This window comes from Notolepis coatsorum (genome assembly GCF_963971535.1).
Source record: "Notolepis coatsorum genome assembly, chromosome: 20".
In the NCBI taxonomy this organism is placed as follows: Eukaryota; Metazoa; Chordata; class Actinopteri; order Aulopiformes; family Paralepididae; genus Notolepis; species Notolepis coatsorum.
In genome coordinates this window covers 59271002-59289572 of record NC_140184.1, presented here as the reverse complement: position 1 = coordinate 59289572, position 18571 = coordinate 59271002, and the positions used below count along the sequence as shown (strand labels likewise).

General features: G+C 42.3%; 1 protein-coding gene across 1 annotated transcript in view; it reads left to right on the top strand.

The window, feature by feature from the left end:
* Window positions 1–2152: 2152 nt before the first annotated feature.
* The window catches only part of LOC311247446 (cytochrome c oxidase subunit 5A, mitochondrial-like), a 32341-nt gene continuing 15922 nt past the window's right edge, over window positions 2153–18571 (top strand). Inside the window, exons 1-2 of the mRNA XM_084337882.1 lie at window positions 2153–2292; window positions 8415–8531. Coding sequence (XP_084194008.1) covers window positions 2220–2292; window positions 8415–8531 — 190 coding nt within the window. The 5' untranslated portion in view covers window positions 2153–2219. The remainder of the gene's footprint in view (window positions 2293–8414; window positions 8532–18571) is intronic.

Genomic DNA, 18571 nt, shown 5'->3' with positions numbered 1-18571 from the left:
TAACAAATAACTTTAGTTTATCAGAACCCCATATTACTCCATCAATCAATGATCAAACCATTCAAGTAAATAACAAAGAAGAATATCATCAAAGCTATGACATTAAGTTTGTTCAAAACCTTTTTGTCACAGTCAAGAGGGGCAGAACTAACAACTGTGAGCTGCAAAGAATGCATGGGACAGATGTAGCAGATGTTACAAAAACAAATGGCTGCACACAACCTTGCAGAGGCCATACATCCAACTAATGGAAGATAGTTTAATTAACTTTAATTAACAGATTGCAGAATGGGTACAGTACAGTACAGCTCAATACACACAATTGTTAAGGGGATGCAGACCAGAGAAAGACTTTCGACTTGTTTACATAAGGGTCCCCCATTTTCAATTCGTAATGAAATTGCTAATATGTGTCTGCATGAACACACAACTGTAACTGTACTCAAAAATAACAAGTTTCAAGTTTCAAGTTTCAAGTTTCTTTAATAGTTGTCATACAGAAGTACAGAATACTTTCATACAAAATGCTTCTTACTGTTACGCTCCAGAGACTGTGCTAGACAAGATAGTATCAAATAACATAGTATAGCATGTAATTTAGAAGTAGAAAATGAGGTCACAGTGTTCAGTATAGACATATGTACAATGTTCGATGCAGAATAGACGTAATGATGCAGAATAGACAAATAGACAAATAGACAAAATAAGGGTTGTCTCAGTTCACAACTATATTGGTCAAGTTTTGGGTGGGACTTGTTTGCGTCCCTACAGCTTCTTATTCAATTCAATTTGGCCCGCGGGCCATGAGTTTGACACCTATGCTCTAGACGGTATTTTCGTATGAATGTGTGAATGAAAAAGTAAAACGTTCCTACATCCTGAACGATAGATAATCGATGTTGAATGGGCCATAGTAATGTCAATTTAGCAATACAATTTAAAAAGTTATAGCCCTGCAAAGAAGGTAAACATCTCCATAGACTTACAGTGCTGGCAGTGATCAAACATTGATGGATATAAGCGTGGCAGAGTTTTGATTGATTGATTGAAAACTTTATTAACAGATTGCAGAATGGGTACAGTACAGTACAGCTCAATACATACAATTGTTAAGGGGATGCAGACCAGAGAAAGACTTTCGTCTTGTTTACATCAGGGTCCCCCATTTTCAATTCATCGTAACATATATGACATACATGACATACAGATAGACAGTACTGCTACATCTATACATTTATGACATACCAGAGTTGCAATTACAGTACTGTTTGTGATACAAAAAGAGTCAAAAAAAAAAAAAAAAAAAAAAAAAAAAGAGTATATACATTTGACGTAGAAACTGTACATTGGATTGGGTAGGTGGGGGTGGGGGGGGACTGTACATTGGAGGTGGTTGGGTGGGGGGTTGGGTAGGACTGGGGGGGGGGTTGGGTAGGAGTGGGGGGGTGGGGGGGGGGGGTTGGGTAGGAGGGGTGGGTGGGGGACACTGTACAAACAAAACTGTACATTGGATTATTGACAAGACCATACTTGGTAATTTACTGTACATTGGAGGGGGTTGTGTTCGGACATTTACAGGGGCCAGTTTCGAGTTGCAGTCTCCCTTAGGTGTTTTTTGAGAGTGTTTTTGAAAGTGGGTAGTGATTCACATTCCTTTACAGCTTTGGGTAGGGCGTTCCACATTGATGTGGCATAATTGCGAAACGTGTTTAGTCCCTTGTTTGAGCCGAATCTGGGTTTAACATGATTTGTGGAGCTCCCTCTGGTGTTGTGATCGTGGTATTCACTGACCTTTGGGAAGTATTTTGTCATGTACATGGGTACCTTGGTCGTGTAGTGTATCTTGTAGACCAGGCCCATTGCAAGTTGCTGTACTCTGTCGTCTACTCTAAGCCATCCTAGGTTGTCAAAGTGGGCAGGGGTGAGGTGGGTTCTAGGAGTAAGGACAAGGTCAAGCAGTAGTCTGACCAGTTTGTGACCAGAGAAAGTGTTAATTAACAATTGTGTGTATTGAGCGCCGTACTGTATTGTACCCATTCTGCAATCTGTTAATAAAATGTTCAATTAATCAATCAATCAATCAAGGTCATCCAACTGTTTGCGTAGCATGACGGAGCACGTAGTTGCTGCGCAGCCGCAGTAGGTCCCCTCTGTGACGTCTCCTCCTCATGTCATTACTACATTACACTGCGAGCCACTGACGGGAACAAAGCGGCACGATGTTCGGAGCGGTGTTTCGACTGTCCACCTCGGGGGTCCGGAGTCTGGCGCGGTCACGACCCTGCTACTCAGGTAGGACTGTCTGCTCGATATTTGTGGGATAACAGATTTTGTCGAAGCTTTCTAATGTTAGCTTGTTGTTGGTAGCTAGCGACGGTTCCTGGTTGACCTGCCGTGTTGAGCAATGTGAAGCCGGGCTAGCCAAGGGTGACATTGGGTTATTTACCAAACGACCAGAGTAGCCCTGATTTAAATGGCACGGTTGTTGTATTTATGTACGAGTAGAACCTCTGTGTGAAGAAGCGACAAATACATTTTAGGAATCTTAAGCCGTGACCTTGCTATGCCCCACGTTCAGTAGTTCTCCTCGCTCACAGTCACAGCGTCAGTGTGTAACGTTCAACAAGCAGCTGTCACTTGCGAGTTGTCATTGTTGAAAATGTGTTCACAATTCAGTTTTAACATCATGGCCCTATTTGCATTACCTGCGCCAAGTGCAGTGGTGCAGTGGCAAATTGACAGTTGGCCCAAGTGGACGTGTTCCAAATTGCTGTCCTCGATTGACTTTGAGGTCATGCGGATGCGGGTCTGATGTCTATAAATACCAGCACCTCCACCCGTCTCGCTGGTACATATTGCGTTAGCTAGTAGGTGATGGGTAATCCAAGCAGCCACCTCTAGGAACACTATAGCCCCTCTTTGTACTTACTGCACAGGTTTCTTTTTCTGTTTTGGTCTGATGTGTGGGTCGGATTTGAGTGGGGCTAGGGGATGAATGAATGAATGAGAACTTTATTTAGCAGATTGCAGAATGGGTACAATACAGCACGGCTCAATACACACAATTGTTAAGGGAATGCAGACCAGAGAAAGACGTTTGTCTTGTTTACATCAGGGTCCCCCATTTTCAATTCATAGTGACATTTATGACATGCATGACATTTATGGCATAGGGACATACATGACATACAGGTATTTTAGTACCGTTAGTTTAGTACAGGTATTTATGGCATGGTTGATCTTGCCGGCCACACCTCACTCCGGCTCTGCCAAGAGGTCTGGAGAAATTCACATGCTTCCCCAGTTCTCTCGTTTTGTCCCCACTCAGTTTAACTGTTGGCATCATGGTACTGTAGGGCTGTAGCCCCTTTCGTGACTGTGATGCACGCCTTGCTTTGAATACAGCATAATAAGGCGTGCATCAGCAGCCAGTCACGAAAGGGGCTAGGTAGGGCTGCTGAAATTAGCATAACGTTTCATTTTCATTGTTATGACTTTAAAATCAAATTTGTATTGTCTCAGTCAAACCAAGTTGTGTAGTATTCTGTATAATCGATCATTTAGAGCTCTGTGGTATGAATACATTTGAACACATTATTCATAAAAAATGTAATCGAAATTAGTGGTTGTACCTTGCTGGTTCAGTATTCCTTGAACTTGGTGTAAGTCTCCCACCTCTCAAGTACCAAAGCAGTCCCATGTCATTACATTTCCTCCACCATGCTTCATCATCATTAGGTGGCTTCTTCGTTCCGAAGGTTGCCTATCACTCTCCAACCCATTCTGTCCCCACTTCTTCTCTCCAACTCCGTGACTCCGCCTCTCACTCCACTCCAATCACAGACATCGTCTACCCAGCCTCTTCTTGGTCTTCCACTTCCTCTCTTTCCATCCACCTTCCCCATCACCACCTTCTTGAACATCTCCCCGCTGGATCCTCTCAGAACATGCCCGCACAACTCCATCTTTCTCTTTTTCAACCTCTCCAGCAGCTGTCCTCCTTGCATATCCGCTCTTCTCAGTACCTCCTCATTCTTGATCTTATCCTTCCATGTTATCTTCAGCATCTTCCTCAGTGTCCACATTTCAAAAGAGTCTATCATCCTCTTTGCCTCTTCATTCAGCGTCCATGCTTCTGCTCCGTATGAAAAGACTGACATAACTGACATATGCTTGACGATGGTGTTAAGCTCTCTCATCCAGCATGCTTTAATTTGCTCTTCATCTCACATGTGTTCTTCTCTTTGATCCAAACACCTCAAACTAGCTTCATCTGTCCATAATGACACCACCAAACTAGAGCCCGACCGATATTGAATTTTTGGGGCCGATACCGATATTGGGGAGTGAAATTAATTAATCGGTCAGACTCTACTCCAAACTTCTCAAACTAGCTTTTACTTAATCTGTCCATAATGACACTGGGAAATACAAATCTAAAAAGATATATATTTCACTTGCAGGCTTGACACAAGGGATAGCGCTAACATTTTAGTGAATCGGCCATATGGGGGTGGGGTTATCAGCTGATGCCAGTTATTTCAAAATGCTAGATATCGGCCAGATTAATCAGTATATCACTAATAACCTACTATATATAATCTATCATTAGAGCTCTCTAGTATGAATACATTTTAACTAGGGCTGACCTTCGAAGCTTTTTTTGGCAATCGAAGCTTCGGGGCCGAGCTTCGATTTTAATTCGAAGCTTCGAAAAGAAAAAAAAAATAATTTTTTTTTTTTTTTTTTTTTTTTTTTTTTTATCTTATGTTGTGGGACTTGTACAGCACTTTCGTAAACGTTGTTGTTTTTAAATGTGCTCTATAAATAAAGTGGGTTGGATTAATTAATTAAGTAGCCCCTTTCGTGACTGACGCATCCAACAAGGTTTCACTCGGCTGTGTGATTTAATTCAAGGTGGATCGCTGTTGTCGTTTGAACAACTTCAGATTTCATGGGAACTACCAATCCCCCAAATCAAGAGTGTTTAAGATGAATGAAGTAAGATTTTGATTATTTGAAATATGGCCTGTGTAGACTAAACTATGCACAGAATTATGTCAGTCTACAAGGTCCGGATTCTACATGGTCCGGCAATGTAGACCTTGTAGACTCCACTACAGACCAATTATCAGTGAATGTTCATGCATTTTTAAGAAGGGCAACTTCCACAAAAAAACAAAGAACTCACCAAAACATCTCAGTAGCACCTTATCTAAATGTTATATTTCATATATGGAGATTCATATTTATTTATGTATTGCATTTCTACATTTTATTTCCTATTTTGTTTATTCATCCCAGTATCTTTCTTTCTTATGTGTGGAATTCTACAAGGTGCGCGCACACACACACACACACACCTACACACACACCTCCACACACACACACACACACACACACCTACACACACACCTCCACACACACACACACACACACTTACATTTAGTCATTTAGCTGACGCTTTTATCCAAAGCGACTTACAAGTTCTGTACGACAAGACAGCAAGAAGGGTACAACTCTATCAGCTGAGTAACAATGTTCATCAAAGTGTTGCGTGTTACAGTGTAGGTTAGTTTATTAGGACAAGTGCATGACAGTAAGGTTAGTCACGGTTAGATTTTTTTTTTTTTTTTTTTATCATTTCAGATAATGGTTGAAGAAGTGAGTCTTTAGTCGACGGCGAAAGATTGGACGGGATTCGGCTGTCCTAACTGGGATGGGTAGTTCACACACACACATACACACACACACCTACACACAAATCGAAGTAAAAAAAAAAAAATTGAAAATGTTTTTTTGATTTTTTTTTCCTTTTTTCCTTTTTTTTTTTAAACTTCGATTTTTTTTTAATGTTCGAAGCTTGTGCCATCGAATCGAACGTTCGAAGCTTCGAAGCATTTAAGACAGCCCTAATTTTAACGCATAAAGAATAAAAAATCAAATAATTTGTTTTGAATCTGATAATGTATGTATCGTTACATCCCTAGTAGTTCAACACACTATTATGTTTGTTAAACAATAGCCTAATTCCCCATCATTTCAATTTTGACCCAATTTTTTTGTTAATATACATGTACATACCTACCGACTGATACTGTGTGCGTATGCCCCCTACCTACTAGAGTTGTTCCGATACCAGTATCGGAAATGCCGCCGATACTGCCTAAAATGCTGGTATCGGCGAGTACACGTAAATTCTAGCCTCCGATCCCATGATGTCATTTATCTCCTGCGGAGAGTGAGGATTATAAAATGAACGTGTTTTAAAGTGTGATGCCGTTTGTCATTTTAACAGCAGATACACTTTCTTAAATTCCATTGTCCCCGACAGAGCGTGTGACGGGGAGCTCGGACGGGATGTGTTTTGCTTGCTGGTGTTATGATAGCATTAGCTGAAAAGCTAGCTAGTTGGAACAACATCCGCTTTAACGTTACATCAAATCAGATGATCGCCTGTCCTTTCTCCAGGACCAGACACTGTCCGTCTATCAACAATAATGCACCCACGGTGAATCGTATTTAAGTCAAGTAGCTACTGACTAGCGTTAGCTGACTAACGTTATCAAATGTCAATGCGGGGAAGACGAGCTAGGCTTGATAACGGTACCTTGGCTAAAGTTGGTGCTATTCATAATCCAGCAATAATGGCTGCAGACCTGCAAGCAAAGTACAGCAAGTTCCAAGTGCCAAAGGATAAGAGTCTTAGGCGGAGTCTCAAAAGAGTGTTGAATATTTATTTTGCATCGAAAATCACAACATGAACGTTACTACTAGCCTAACCTCGTTCCCAGCTTTATCTCGAGCCAGAGCCTCTGCTAGTACTAGCTTACAGACTGGGTAGCGAGTGCAACACCGTCTAATGTCCGTGCGGATCATTGGAGTAGGGTATATCTGCAGTGCCGCAGCCCCATACTCATTGATTAATGATACTAATACTAATCTATACTAGGGCTGACCCCTATTAATCGATTAGTCGACTAATCGGTCGAAAGGAGCCGTAGTCGACTGGCCAACCTCTTAGTCGAATATAATTTAAAAAGATATATATATATATAATCTTTTTTTATTTAATTTTTTTTATCATTCTTTCCAAAAGAAAAGAGGCCTAGAAGCGTGGCTAACGCTAATGGCACGCATACCAGAGGCTTACTGCCTACGAAAACAGGCACTGAAAGAGGATTTTACCCATCTAATGAACACACTAGACTAGACCAATATCAAGATGTATCCATCAGTGGACCAATTGCATGCTTTTGCAGAGCACAAGAAGCCTTCAGTCGACTCCTTCAGACATTAAGCACCCCCCACAGCCCAAATGGAATGATAAAAAAATAAATAAAAAAAATTCTGGGTCCTCCTCACATTGACTGCACCCCTCCTGTTTGCAATTCAGTCCAATGGCACAACTACTCAACAGTTAGAAAATGTCTGCTAATGCAGCCACAGATGTCTTTGTCACTCTGAAAGGACATAGCCAGGCCTATGTGTTTTTGTGAACATTCTTTGACTGTTGCTTGGTTGCCCCATTGGTTTGAATTGCAGCCAACTAGAGTACGCCAAAAAAACACAGCTCACTCAATAGTGGTCCAATTGATGACATTGTTGGTGCTGCTTGATGATAGAAAAGGTTTAGGTTAGGGGTGGGCGATATGGCCTAAATATCATATCACAATATTTTTCTGATTTTTCGGCGATACACGTCACATTACAATGTTTTTCCTTTTTTCCAGAAACAATTTTTTATGTGGCTTACCAAGACCGTATTTAAGTTTGCAAGCTAACATTAAAGACAAAATACCCGGTGGTATTCAAATAAACAGTCTTTATTGTTTCTTAACCTCTAAAATAAATCTTAATTCTGAGTCCACTTGAGTCCACTTGTGAGGTAGAACCCTTTTTCGGAATGAGTTCTTCGGAATTGGAGTCCTGTCTTGCTTTTTTGCCGTGTTCACTCATCTTATGTGAATGTTGAAATGTTTTTCTAGACAAAAGTAACTTAGCTAGCTAGCTAAAATGTACCCGTTTTCTCTCGCTCTCCCTCAGCCGGGTGGGGGTGGGGGGCTGACATCCAATCACATGATCCAATACTTTGGAAAGTCGTTAGTAGCATGGGATTGGATGCTTGTTTTTCACCTAAACAAAGCTTGGTTGCACACGAACCGCTGCACTGGGAACATCCAAATACAGGGTTTGTGCAAAACATCGCAATGTCCACGATACCTTTCAGAAGTGTATTGTTAATGCAACTGTACCCGATATTTATTTAATATCGTCATATTGCCCACCCCTAGTCTAGGTTGAAAATAGACTGAATTATGTCTGTTGTTTCTCTATTTTGGCAGGTACTTCTACATTGAAATGGACCATATAATTGTTAATCTCAGACTTGTGTGTTGTCCTTTATTTTCCAGCTCCCCTGGCCTCCAGATGTTACTCTCATGGGAAGGTGGAGACAGATGAGGAGTTTGATGCCCGTTGGGTCACTTATTTCAGCAAGCCAGACATTGATGCCTGGGAACTGAAGAAAGGTAACCTACCTGAGACGAGTCTCTTTTATATTCTCACCAGGTTTCATGCATTTCTTAGGTGGTGTGTGATCACAAGTGTTCACTGTCTCTGGTTGTTGTTTAATTGTAGAAAGCTGCCATTTGAATACTAACCCCTTGTTAGATTCCGATCAATCAGCCAGTATCACCTCTTCATCTGTTTTGGCTTGTGTTATCACCTCTCCATCCGCTGACTCTGCGTTGTGTAGAGCTGCCGCGATTACCGCATTACCGCGGTATCGCTGTTACATCACGGCCACCGCAGAGTAGGCTGAATACCGCGTCACCGCTGTTTTTTATAATAATAATAATAAATTACCCTCCTCTCGTTGGGCTTGCGGCTCTGCAGATATACCCTACTCATCTATCGAGGTTCCAAGCGACCCTATTGGGTACCAGAAAAGTCACGTGAAACATTGCAGACCACTGATTGGTCAGAAGAGAGACGCGTCACACGTTGTAGCGTCATGCAGTGTGTTACCACCAATCGGCAAGCGCGTATTAGGTTTTTACTTCCTGAATGTCAGATCATCACAACACGGCTAATAACGTTAGCTTTAACTCTCCGCCGGAGTGGACTACGATCGCTCCTAAGGAGTACTAAACGAGACATAATGATTTTACTGTCTGCAACGAATGTTATAATAAAAGCCCTTCGTTCTATACACTTGTCTGATTGAAAACTTTATTAACAGACCGCAGAATGGGACAACTCAGCACGCTCTGAGCAAAGAAAGGAACTGAGATATGAATAGAGTATTGCTTGCCTTGCTATTGTCCGGTAAATACGCTGATGTTATTGAACGTATAACTATATAATGTTAATGCCACAAAACGAATGCCTTTATTATAAAGTAGTAACTTTATAGTAATAATAATAAGAAAGGGTCGGGGGGGTTAGGGGTAACCACCCCTGCCCGTGACACCGAGTGAACGGCGCACGACCAGAGGGTAAACTTCGAATCCGTGTTTCACTTTCAATAACTAATGCGTGCTTGCCGAATCCCAAACAATATTCATGCTGCAAAGTCATCCTCTAAAAATAGACATTTAGACTAGAGGCAGGCTATATGCTATAAAGAGTAGACTACTACTAAAAAAAAAAAAAAGCATTCAAACTTTTTTTTAAATTTTTTTAAAAATTTAATAACCGCGGCGGTAGGAAATATTTTGCAAATTTGTGCGGTAAGGAAATAATCAATACCGCGGCAGCTCTAGCGTTGTGTTTATTTCTTTGACGTCTTCTCATACTGGCTGTACAATCTTTGTCATTCCCCTTTAATGCAACTCCGTAACCATAAGTATTCGACACTGGACAGCGTAGTACCTTTCTTGAAAAACGTTGTTTATTACATAAACAAAAGCCTCAGATCAGATGTTATCAGATTTTATACAACGGCATGCAAATTTCTCTATTCTGATTGGCTGAAACAGTCAATTTACACGTATGTATTCTTCACAATTCCACGCTCCTGGTCCCAGGACCCGCCCACAACCGAATTACAATCACTCCGCCGTGGGATTTTTAAGAAAAAACAAGATGGCGGACAATAATCTTTAACAAATGGATATGTTGATAGCGTCATAACGATTGATTATTTTATTACTGTCCGCCTGGTTTCCAACTGGTTAAGTTTAGGCCCTCTTTCAAAGTTGGTTAAGGTTAGAGTTTGTCTTTAGAGCAGGGCGATAGACCACCAGCCCTGGTTCCAAACTCCTTCCAAACCAACTTTGAAAGAGGGCCTAAACTTAACCAGTTGGAAACAAGGCGGACAGTAATAAAATGAGTAATCAATCAATTCAATAACCCACGCTCACTTAAAACAGCGCACCTCCCAGCTGCTTCTATAGAAAGTAGGTTTAAAAAATAAAATAAAAAAATAGGGCAAAGAGAACTTTTTTAAATTTGTTTTACCTACTTTCTATAGAAGCATCTAAGAATGAAGTTCTATAGAAAGTAGGTTAAAAACTAAAGAAAAGTTGGATGTGTTAGTTGGTTGGATGTCTTAGTTGAAAGACAGTTGGATGTGTTAGTTCGTTGGATGTCTTAGTTGAGAAGACAGTTGGATGTGTTAGTTTGCTGGATGTTGCTGGATGTCTTACTGAGAACAGTTGGATGCACTTCCGAGCTGCTTCCACATGGAGGCAACTTCTCTTTTTTGTTGTTGTGGGAACAACTTTTTGTGGCGGATGGTTTTTTCAATAAATCTTCGATTAATGTGTGTTTATTGTATAGCAATAAGGTTGGATGAATGTGGCAGTTGTATAAAAGCATTACACCACTTGTAGTCGTGATTTGTGAAAAATAAACCATGCCTAGGGGGGTCTAACGACCCTTGCAGGGGGCGAAACTGGAGCCCGCCACCCGCCATTGTTGCTCAGTTTTTACGTTTGGCGCCTCCCACTGAGAGGTCTGCCCGCCGTGTGGCGGGCAATCAAATAGTATGTGAAAACCGAAAATCATGATCCAATTCTGAGCGGAGTTCTCACTCGCTGACTCAGCACAGACACGCAGCGCATTGCTGCTCCTACCCCTCCCCTACCTGTTTCTGTATGCTGCATGTAAGCAGAGGCTATTGCCTCAGACAGTCACCGTGACTGACGTTAGTCTAGTCAGAGGGACCTCCGTGAGCTAATGTTAGCTACTGTTACAAAATGACCCAGTCAACTATTCACTTTTAGTTTAATACATGAGGCATTGTGTAACGTTATCCAGCTGGCTAGCTACTGATAGCTCCCGACATCAACAACTGCTCCAGCAAGTGTCCAGTGCATAATACCTCCGTTGGCTAGGTAGCTTATGTTAGCCCACGTTAGCTCACTAGTCACTACGAAATGTCCCAGTAAACTAAATAGTTCAGAGGCGTTGTCCCAACGCCATCCAGCTCCTGATATCAATGTCCTACAACATGCGTATTCGAGCCCCTGGCTTACATCGCATGAGGGCTGCTGACTAGGGTCCAGGTGCAGCGCAGCAGAATCATTTCATGCTGAATGTAAGAGTTTAGGGCCCAGCGCCGGAGAATCCTTGCTGGAGCTGGAGGCCACATGAGTATACACACAGACAGTGGAGCTGTTTGCAGACAGCGAGGTGGCGATGTCTCGCAGATAATACAACTACAAGTATGATTATATAATATATATATTTTATTAAAAAAAAAATGTATATAAAATAATTTTCTTTTTTTAATCAAAAAAAAGTTGGCAGGTAAGAAATATGCTTGGCGGGTAGATTCTTCCCATCTACCCGCCACTGGCCGGTGAGTCAAAGTAAATTTTGCCCCCTGGACCCTCGGCTGCGCCTCGGGCCTAACGACCACCCCTAGGCATGGTTTATTTTTCACAAACCACTCCTGCGCGTGATGTAATGCTTAAAGGGGAACTCCACCTTTTTGGGAAATTAGCTTATTTAACATCTTCCCTGGAGTTAGACAAGAAGATACATACCTTTTTTGTCTCTGTGCGTGCATTTTAGCTTTGGGAATAGACGCTCCGTTAGCATAGCTTAGCTTCATCACTGGAAGTGAGGCAGGACAGTAGCCTTACGGTGCCTTACAGTGTATTGCAAGGTCTGACATTGACCAAACTTGATATGCATGACCTTGGTGGGCTCTAGGTCAACTCCTGAAAAGGGGGTCAATGTCAGACCTTGCAATCAAAAGTTAGGGGGCGCACTGAAATTATGGCAAGGGTTATTAGCCCCCTAACTTTTGATTGCAAAGTCTGACATTGACCCCCTTTTCAGGAGTTGACCTAGAGCCCACCAAGGTCATGCATATCAAGTTTGGTCAATGTCAGACCTTGCAATACACTGTAAGGCACTGTAAGGCTACTGTCCTGCCTCACTTCCAGTGATGAAGCTAAGCTATGCTAACGGAGCGTCTATTCCCAAAGCTAAAATGCACGCACAGAGACAAAAAAGGTATGTATCTTCTTGTCTAACTCCAGGGAAGATGTTAAATAAGCTAATTTCCCAAAAAGGTGGAGTTCCCCTTTAAGTATTGTCCTTGCTATCGTCTCTTCTGCTGTTCAGTCCAATAGTGGCTAAGGCCTTGTCGTTAGCCAAAACCCTTCTCCCGTTAGCCGAAGCTAATGATGATGTGTCATCTCCCCTTCCCCACCCCTGGCCAGGGTGAGAGGGATGAGAGTCTCTGATGGTTCTTCTCTCCTGTGGGATTCGTTTCTTAGGCAGAGGTTACACCTTTCGTATCATCTTCGTATTGTTTTCTTATGCGTATCGCCGCGACGTCGTGCGCCTGAGTCACACTTTCGTTTTTTTTTCGTTTTTGTCAGCCAAGCACACTGATGTAGTACACTGCCAAAGCAGTAGGTGGCAGTAGGTGGCAAACATGAAGGCAATTTCAACCAATCAGAACGAATGTGCCAATACACTTCCTGGTGGAAGCTCCAGGAAAGAAATGTCAATAAGGCAGGCGCCTATGCCGCGCCACCATCTTGCTTGCTCACTCAATGCAGCAATTCTTTTTTCAGCAAAGCCTAATAAAAGTGCAATAAACAAAACGGATACATTCACTGTGTGTTCTGCCTGTCATTTGTTGATGAAACAAAACTAACATCAACACAAGTGACCACCAAGAGCAGATAGTTTAGTCTAAAAACGATCGGTAGCATTGTTAGCTGCATGCTAACGTCAATGGAGTATGCCATTATAACTATAGCATTGTGGCTAGAAGCTAACGTTAGCTCACGCTACTTAGCCAGCACGAAACTGATGATATCGCGAGCTATCAGTAGTTAGATAACATTAGAGACAACGCTGTGTGTATTAAACAAAGGTGAATAGATGACTGGGCCATTTTGTTTAATGCTTGTTAAGTTGAAAGAGGAACTCTGAGCTAACAGGGTCTGAATCCTGATAGCTCACGTTAGCCAGCTGCTCATGCTATCGGTAATGCTAGCAGAATGAATGGATGTAAACTTTATTTAACATATTGCATATGGGTACAATACAATACGGCTCAATACAAACAATTGTTAAGGGAATGCAGACTGTTGTAGCTTGGACTGGGGTCCTTATAACAATAACTTGACAACACATGGTAGCTGAAGCTATTGGGACACGGAGCTCTGTCCCAAACACACACACACACACACACTGTTGTCACCGGAAGGGCACGCAGATGGTATCTACTGCGCATGGGCGTTTTCGCAACAACGGCTAGCGTGCTGACTACACGCTGTTGTCAACTCGTTTTTTTTGCGTATCTCCAAACGCAAACACAATTTTGCGTTTCAGCCGTATCCACAAAAAAACGCCAAAAAACGCGTTTCTGTGTAGATAGGACATGATACGTCGTCAAAAACGTATAAAAAAACGCCAGGAATACACTAGTCTAACCTCAGCCTTAGTCTAACTCATACACGGAAGAACACTTAGTTATATGATCTTCGTCATAGCAACGACGGGCCCGCCCCCTTTCCTCGTTACTATGTGACATGGCCATCTTTGACCACAGCTATTTGACCCAGATCACTATAGCAACGGCAAAGTTGATATTATTCCCCCTCTGTGGTTATACTGCTCTGTAGGGGTGGACGGTATAAACGGTATACGGTATAAACGGTATGAATTTGCTCTACGGTATGGATTTTGCCTATACCGTGTAACCGGTAGTGCAGCTCTAAAATAGCAATGACGTCATGTAACCACAGCGCGACTATTTCACTCGCATTTGCCCCTAAAAATAGATAGAATTAGTCATAGATAATAGATATGTGCGAACTGGAAAAAGTTATTTAGGAGGCTTCGCGCAGTGGGCGTGCCAGCCCCTCCCGCACGCATGTAAACACGGGTCTACTAGTAGTAGTGGGACGGGACGTCTCCCTGAGCTAACGTTAGCTTAGCTACCGTTACAAAATGACCCAGTCAACTATTCACTTTTAGTTTAATACATGATGAGGCATTGTCTAACCGAACGGTATCTAGTCGGCCAGCTACCGATAGCTCCTGACATCAACAAACGATCCATCAAGTCTAGTAGAGAGTAGACGTGTATGATAGCTCCGTTAGCCGTTAGCTCACGTTAACACAAGTTAGTTCACCGTTCAAAACGAAATGTCCCATTGAACTAAATAATTCACTGAGGCGTTGTATTAACGTTATATATCCGGCTAGCAGTAGCTACAGATAGCTCCTGATATCAATGTCTTATAACACTGATTCGATGCGTATTCGAGCTGAGGGCTTGTGAATGTGATTTAACGTTATACCAATACTAGGGCCCAGCTGCAGCGCCGGTGAATCCTGGCCGTAGCTCGAGGCTACTCGAGTATAGGTCCAGCTGCAGCTCCGGAGAATCCTGGCCGTAGCTAGAGGCTACTAATGTACACACAGACAGTGGAGCTTGTTGCGTGGTGGCGATGTCTCGCAGATAATACAAGTACAAGTCTAATTATATAATATATATATTTTATATAAAAAAAAAAAAAAAAAAATTATATAAAAAAAAAAAAAAAAAATTTTAATCAAAAACGATGATACCGTGATATATACCGTTACCGTCTATGCTTCAAATTATACCGTGATATAAATTTTAGACCATACCGTCCACCCCTACTGCTCTGTGTCGCCAGCGCTGCTGTAGACACTGACCTTGATGCTGTGGCTATCAGCTGTTGATGTTAAACAGCACAGCCTCCTCTGCAACACACTCTCTGACTGCCAGCTACTTTTGAGATCTATAGGCTCATCTCAGTAGACGCTGTCACCCACCGATATATATATATATATATATACATTATATGCATATAGAAAAACATAGACATCCTTAATCAACCTTCAGGATCAACAAACTACTTGGTTTTTCAATTAATTAGGCTGTTGTTTGGACGCTTACCATTTCACCTCTCTGCTCTTTCACCCAGCTGATAACGGCCCTCTGCCCAGTTTGACTGGAGACAGGCATACATGCTAAAAATGATGATAATGGTATTATCCTCTTAAAGCTCATCTCTATATCGGCGATGGTTATAAACCAAATTAAAATCATCGATTTCCTTCACACTGTACTGCCCTACAAAGGCAAAACGGAGTAACTTCAATTAGGCTTGGTCAATACGAAATTCCCCTACTGATGATTCCACCTTCCAATCAGAATTGATAGAGTGAGCGGTGATGGACATGTAGCACTGTAAATTAACACTTGACCACATGTCTGTGGTCAGTGCAAAGAACTATGCTGTGTAACGTAAGGTTATCCTATAACCCTAGTTATATGAGTATAGCGAGTAGGGATGCCCCGATCACGTTTTTTGCCACCGATCGTCGTGAGCCATATCGGCCGATACCGATCCGATACCGATTGTTTTTGATTAAAAAGAAATTAAAAGTTATATTATAAAGTGTTTTTTTTTCTTTTTTTTATAAATATATATATTATATAATTAGACTTGTACTTGTATTATCTGCGAGACATCGCCACCATGCAACAAGTCAAAATGCTCGCTATCTGCAAACAGCTCCACTGTCTGTGTGTACTCTAGTAGCCTCCAGCTCCAAAAAGGATTCTCCTGTGCTGCAGCGGGACCCTATTGGTAACGTTACTGTGCTTTGGTCATTTCACATTCAGCAAGCCCTCAGCTCGAATACGCATTGAATCAATGTTATAAGACATTGATATCAAGAGCTATCTGTAGCTACTGCTAGCCGGCTAGATGACGTTAAGACAGAACTTTTTAGTTCAATGGGACATTTCGTTTTGAACAGAGAACTAACGTCAGCTAACGCAAGTAACGGAGGTATTAACATGGACTACTAGACTTGCTGGATCATTTGTTGATATCAGGAGCTATCAGTAGCTAGCCGGCTAAATACCGTTAGACAATGCCTACTAAACGTGAATAGTTGACTGGGTAATTTTGTTTAAACAGTAACGATAGCTAGGTAGCTAACGTTAGCTCAGGTCGAATGCACTATAGACTCGAGCAGAGGAGCCGCCTCTCAGTCCTCAGTGTTTACAAACTGTACACGGGTGCGGGCGGGGCAAGGGAGCAGCGGCAGGTTGTGTGTGTCTGAGACAGACAGCGAGTGAGATCTTCGCTTGATCGGTTTCCGCGATCGGCGAATATGACTCATCGGAATTCACAGATCGCATATTTATACTGATAATCGGCCGATAACGATCGGTGGCCGATCGATCGGGGCATCCCTAATAGCGAGCGCTCTGCTCTATTGGAACTATCCCTTTATCCATTCTAATCAGGGCTGTACGTTAACTTTTTTTGCACATAGCACTGGTGCTACAGAGGTTGATCGTTTTGTAGCACAGGCCAAAATCTTGTAGCACAAGTATAAACATGTTATATTTGTAACAGTCACAAATGTGCCTATTGTCTTTGTGTTATTTAGTTGCAGTGCCATGTTTGGCTGTCATTTTCATGCTGACAAGTTGACGTCACACAGCCAGACACGTTACGTGTAAGGAATTATGGGATTTGGTGTTTGGTGTATGGACTCTACTAGGGGTGGGAATCACCAGTTTCAGGATTTTCCGTAGCTGCAGCTGGACCTATACTCGAGTAGCCTCGAGCTACGGCCAGGATTCTCCGGCGCTGCACCGGGACCCTATTGGTATAACATTACTTAACTGTGCTCAGCAAGCCCTCAGCTCGAATACGCATCGAATCAGTGTTATAAGACATTGATATCAGGAGCTATCTGTAGCTACTGCTAGCCGGATATATAACGTTAATACAACGCCTCAGTGAATTATTTAGTTCAATGGGACATTTAGTTTTTAACAGTGAACTAACTTGCGCTAACGGCTAACAGGTATCATACCTACCTACTATACTTGCTAGAGCGTTTGTTGATGTCAGGAGCTATCGGTAGCTGGCCGGCTAGATACCGTTCGGTTAGACAAAGCCTCATCATGTATTAAACTAAAAGTGAATAGTTGACTGGGTCATTTTGTAACGTAGCTAAGCTAACCGTTAGCCGACACGCCGTCCTCCTGTGTCTCACTAGACTAGACCCGTGTTTACATGCGTGCAGGAGGGGCTGGACTCGAGAGCGCAGACGCCGCACCACCGGTGTCTGAGACAGAACTCAGCGACAGCGAGTGATCGGGTTTGATTATCGGTGAAAATAAAACATTATCACCGATCGCATATTTATACTGAATATCGGCCGATAACGATCGGTGGCCGATCGATCGGGGCATCCCTACACTAAACTTAAAGTGGTGTATGCAGACACTTTCGGTGGTGAAAGTAGGGAAGGAGCTGATTGTGTGGCCATGACCCCACTTATATAGGAGCGGATGTGGGTGTGGCCAGGCGGAGGTAAATAGTAGGGATGGGGGAAAAAATCTGTGTAGTAGTATCGCGATACTTTGCGTGGCGATACTGTATCGATACAGGGACGCCAAGTATCGATATTTAATTATTCATAAAAAAAATTGAAAAAATGTATTGAAGTGAGATGAACAGACTGAACTTTATTTTATTAGATAAAACATGTTGACAAAGTTTCGCGATATATTTAGTATCGCGACACTATCGTATCGTGACACAAGTATCGCGATATTATCTTATCGTGAGGTCTCTGGCGATTCCCACCCCTAGTAAATAGGTGTGTACATGTGGAGAAAGTTCTTCACTATTAGAATGGATAAAGGGATAGTTCCAATAGAGCAGAGCGTAAAGCTATACGATCTATAACCTAGGCCTAAAAAAAATAATGGTTTGTTTCCGGTTGCCGACCGACCCTGCCGATTTAGGTTCCAGAGAGCGGGAGCGTGACCTTAGCAGTGTATTAAATTATAGTGAGAGTCACAGATACACTGTGTATTGTTTTATTAGCTGTGCAGTATTGTATTTGCTGTTGAATTAAATAAAGTGCGAGTTCCCACTTGGAGTTGGTTCGGAAGTTTGAAAGTGTGAAGTGTGAAAGCTTGTTACCAGCTACGAGCCAGGCTAGGCTAAGTCAGCTAGCTCTATTCCAGAAGACTCCCAACTACGGTTGGAGCCCCGAAGCCTGAAAGGTAACCGTAACACAACCT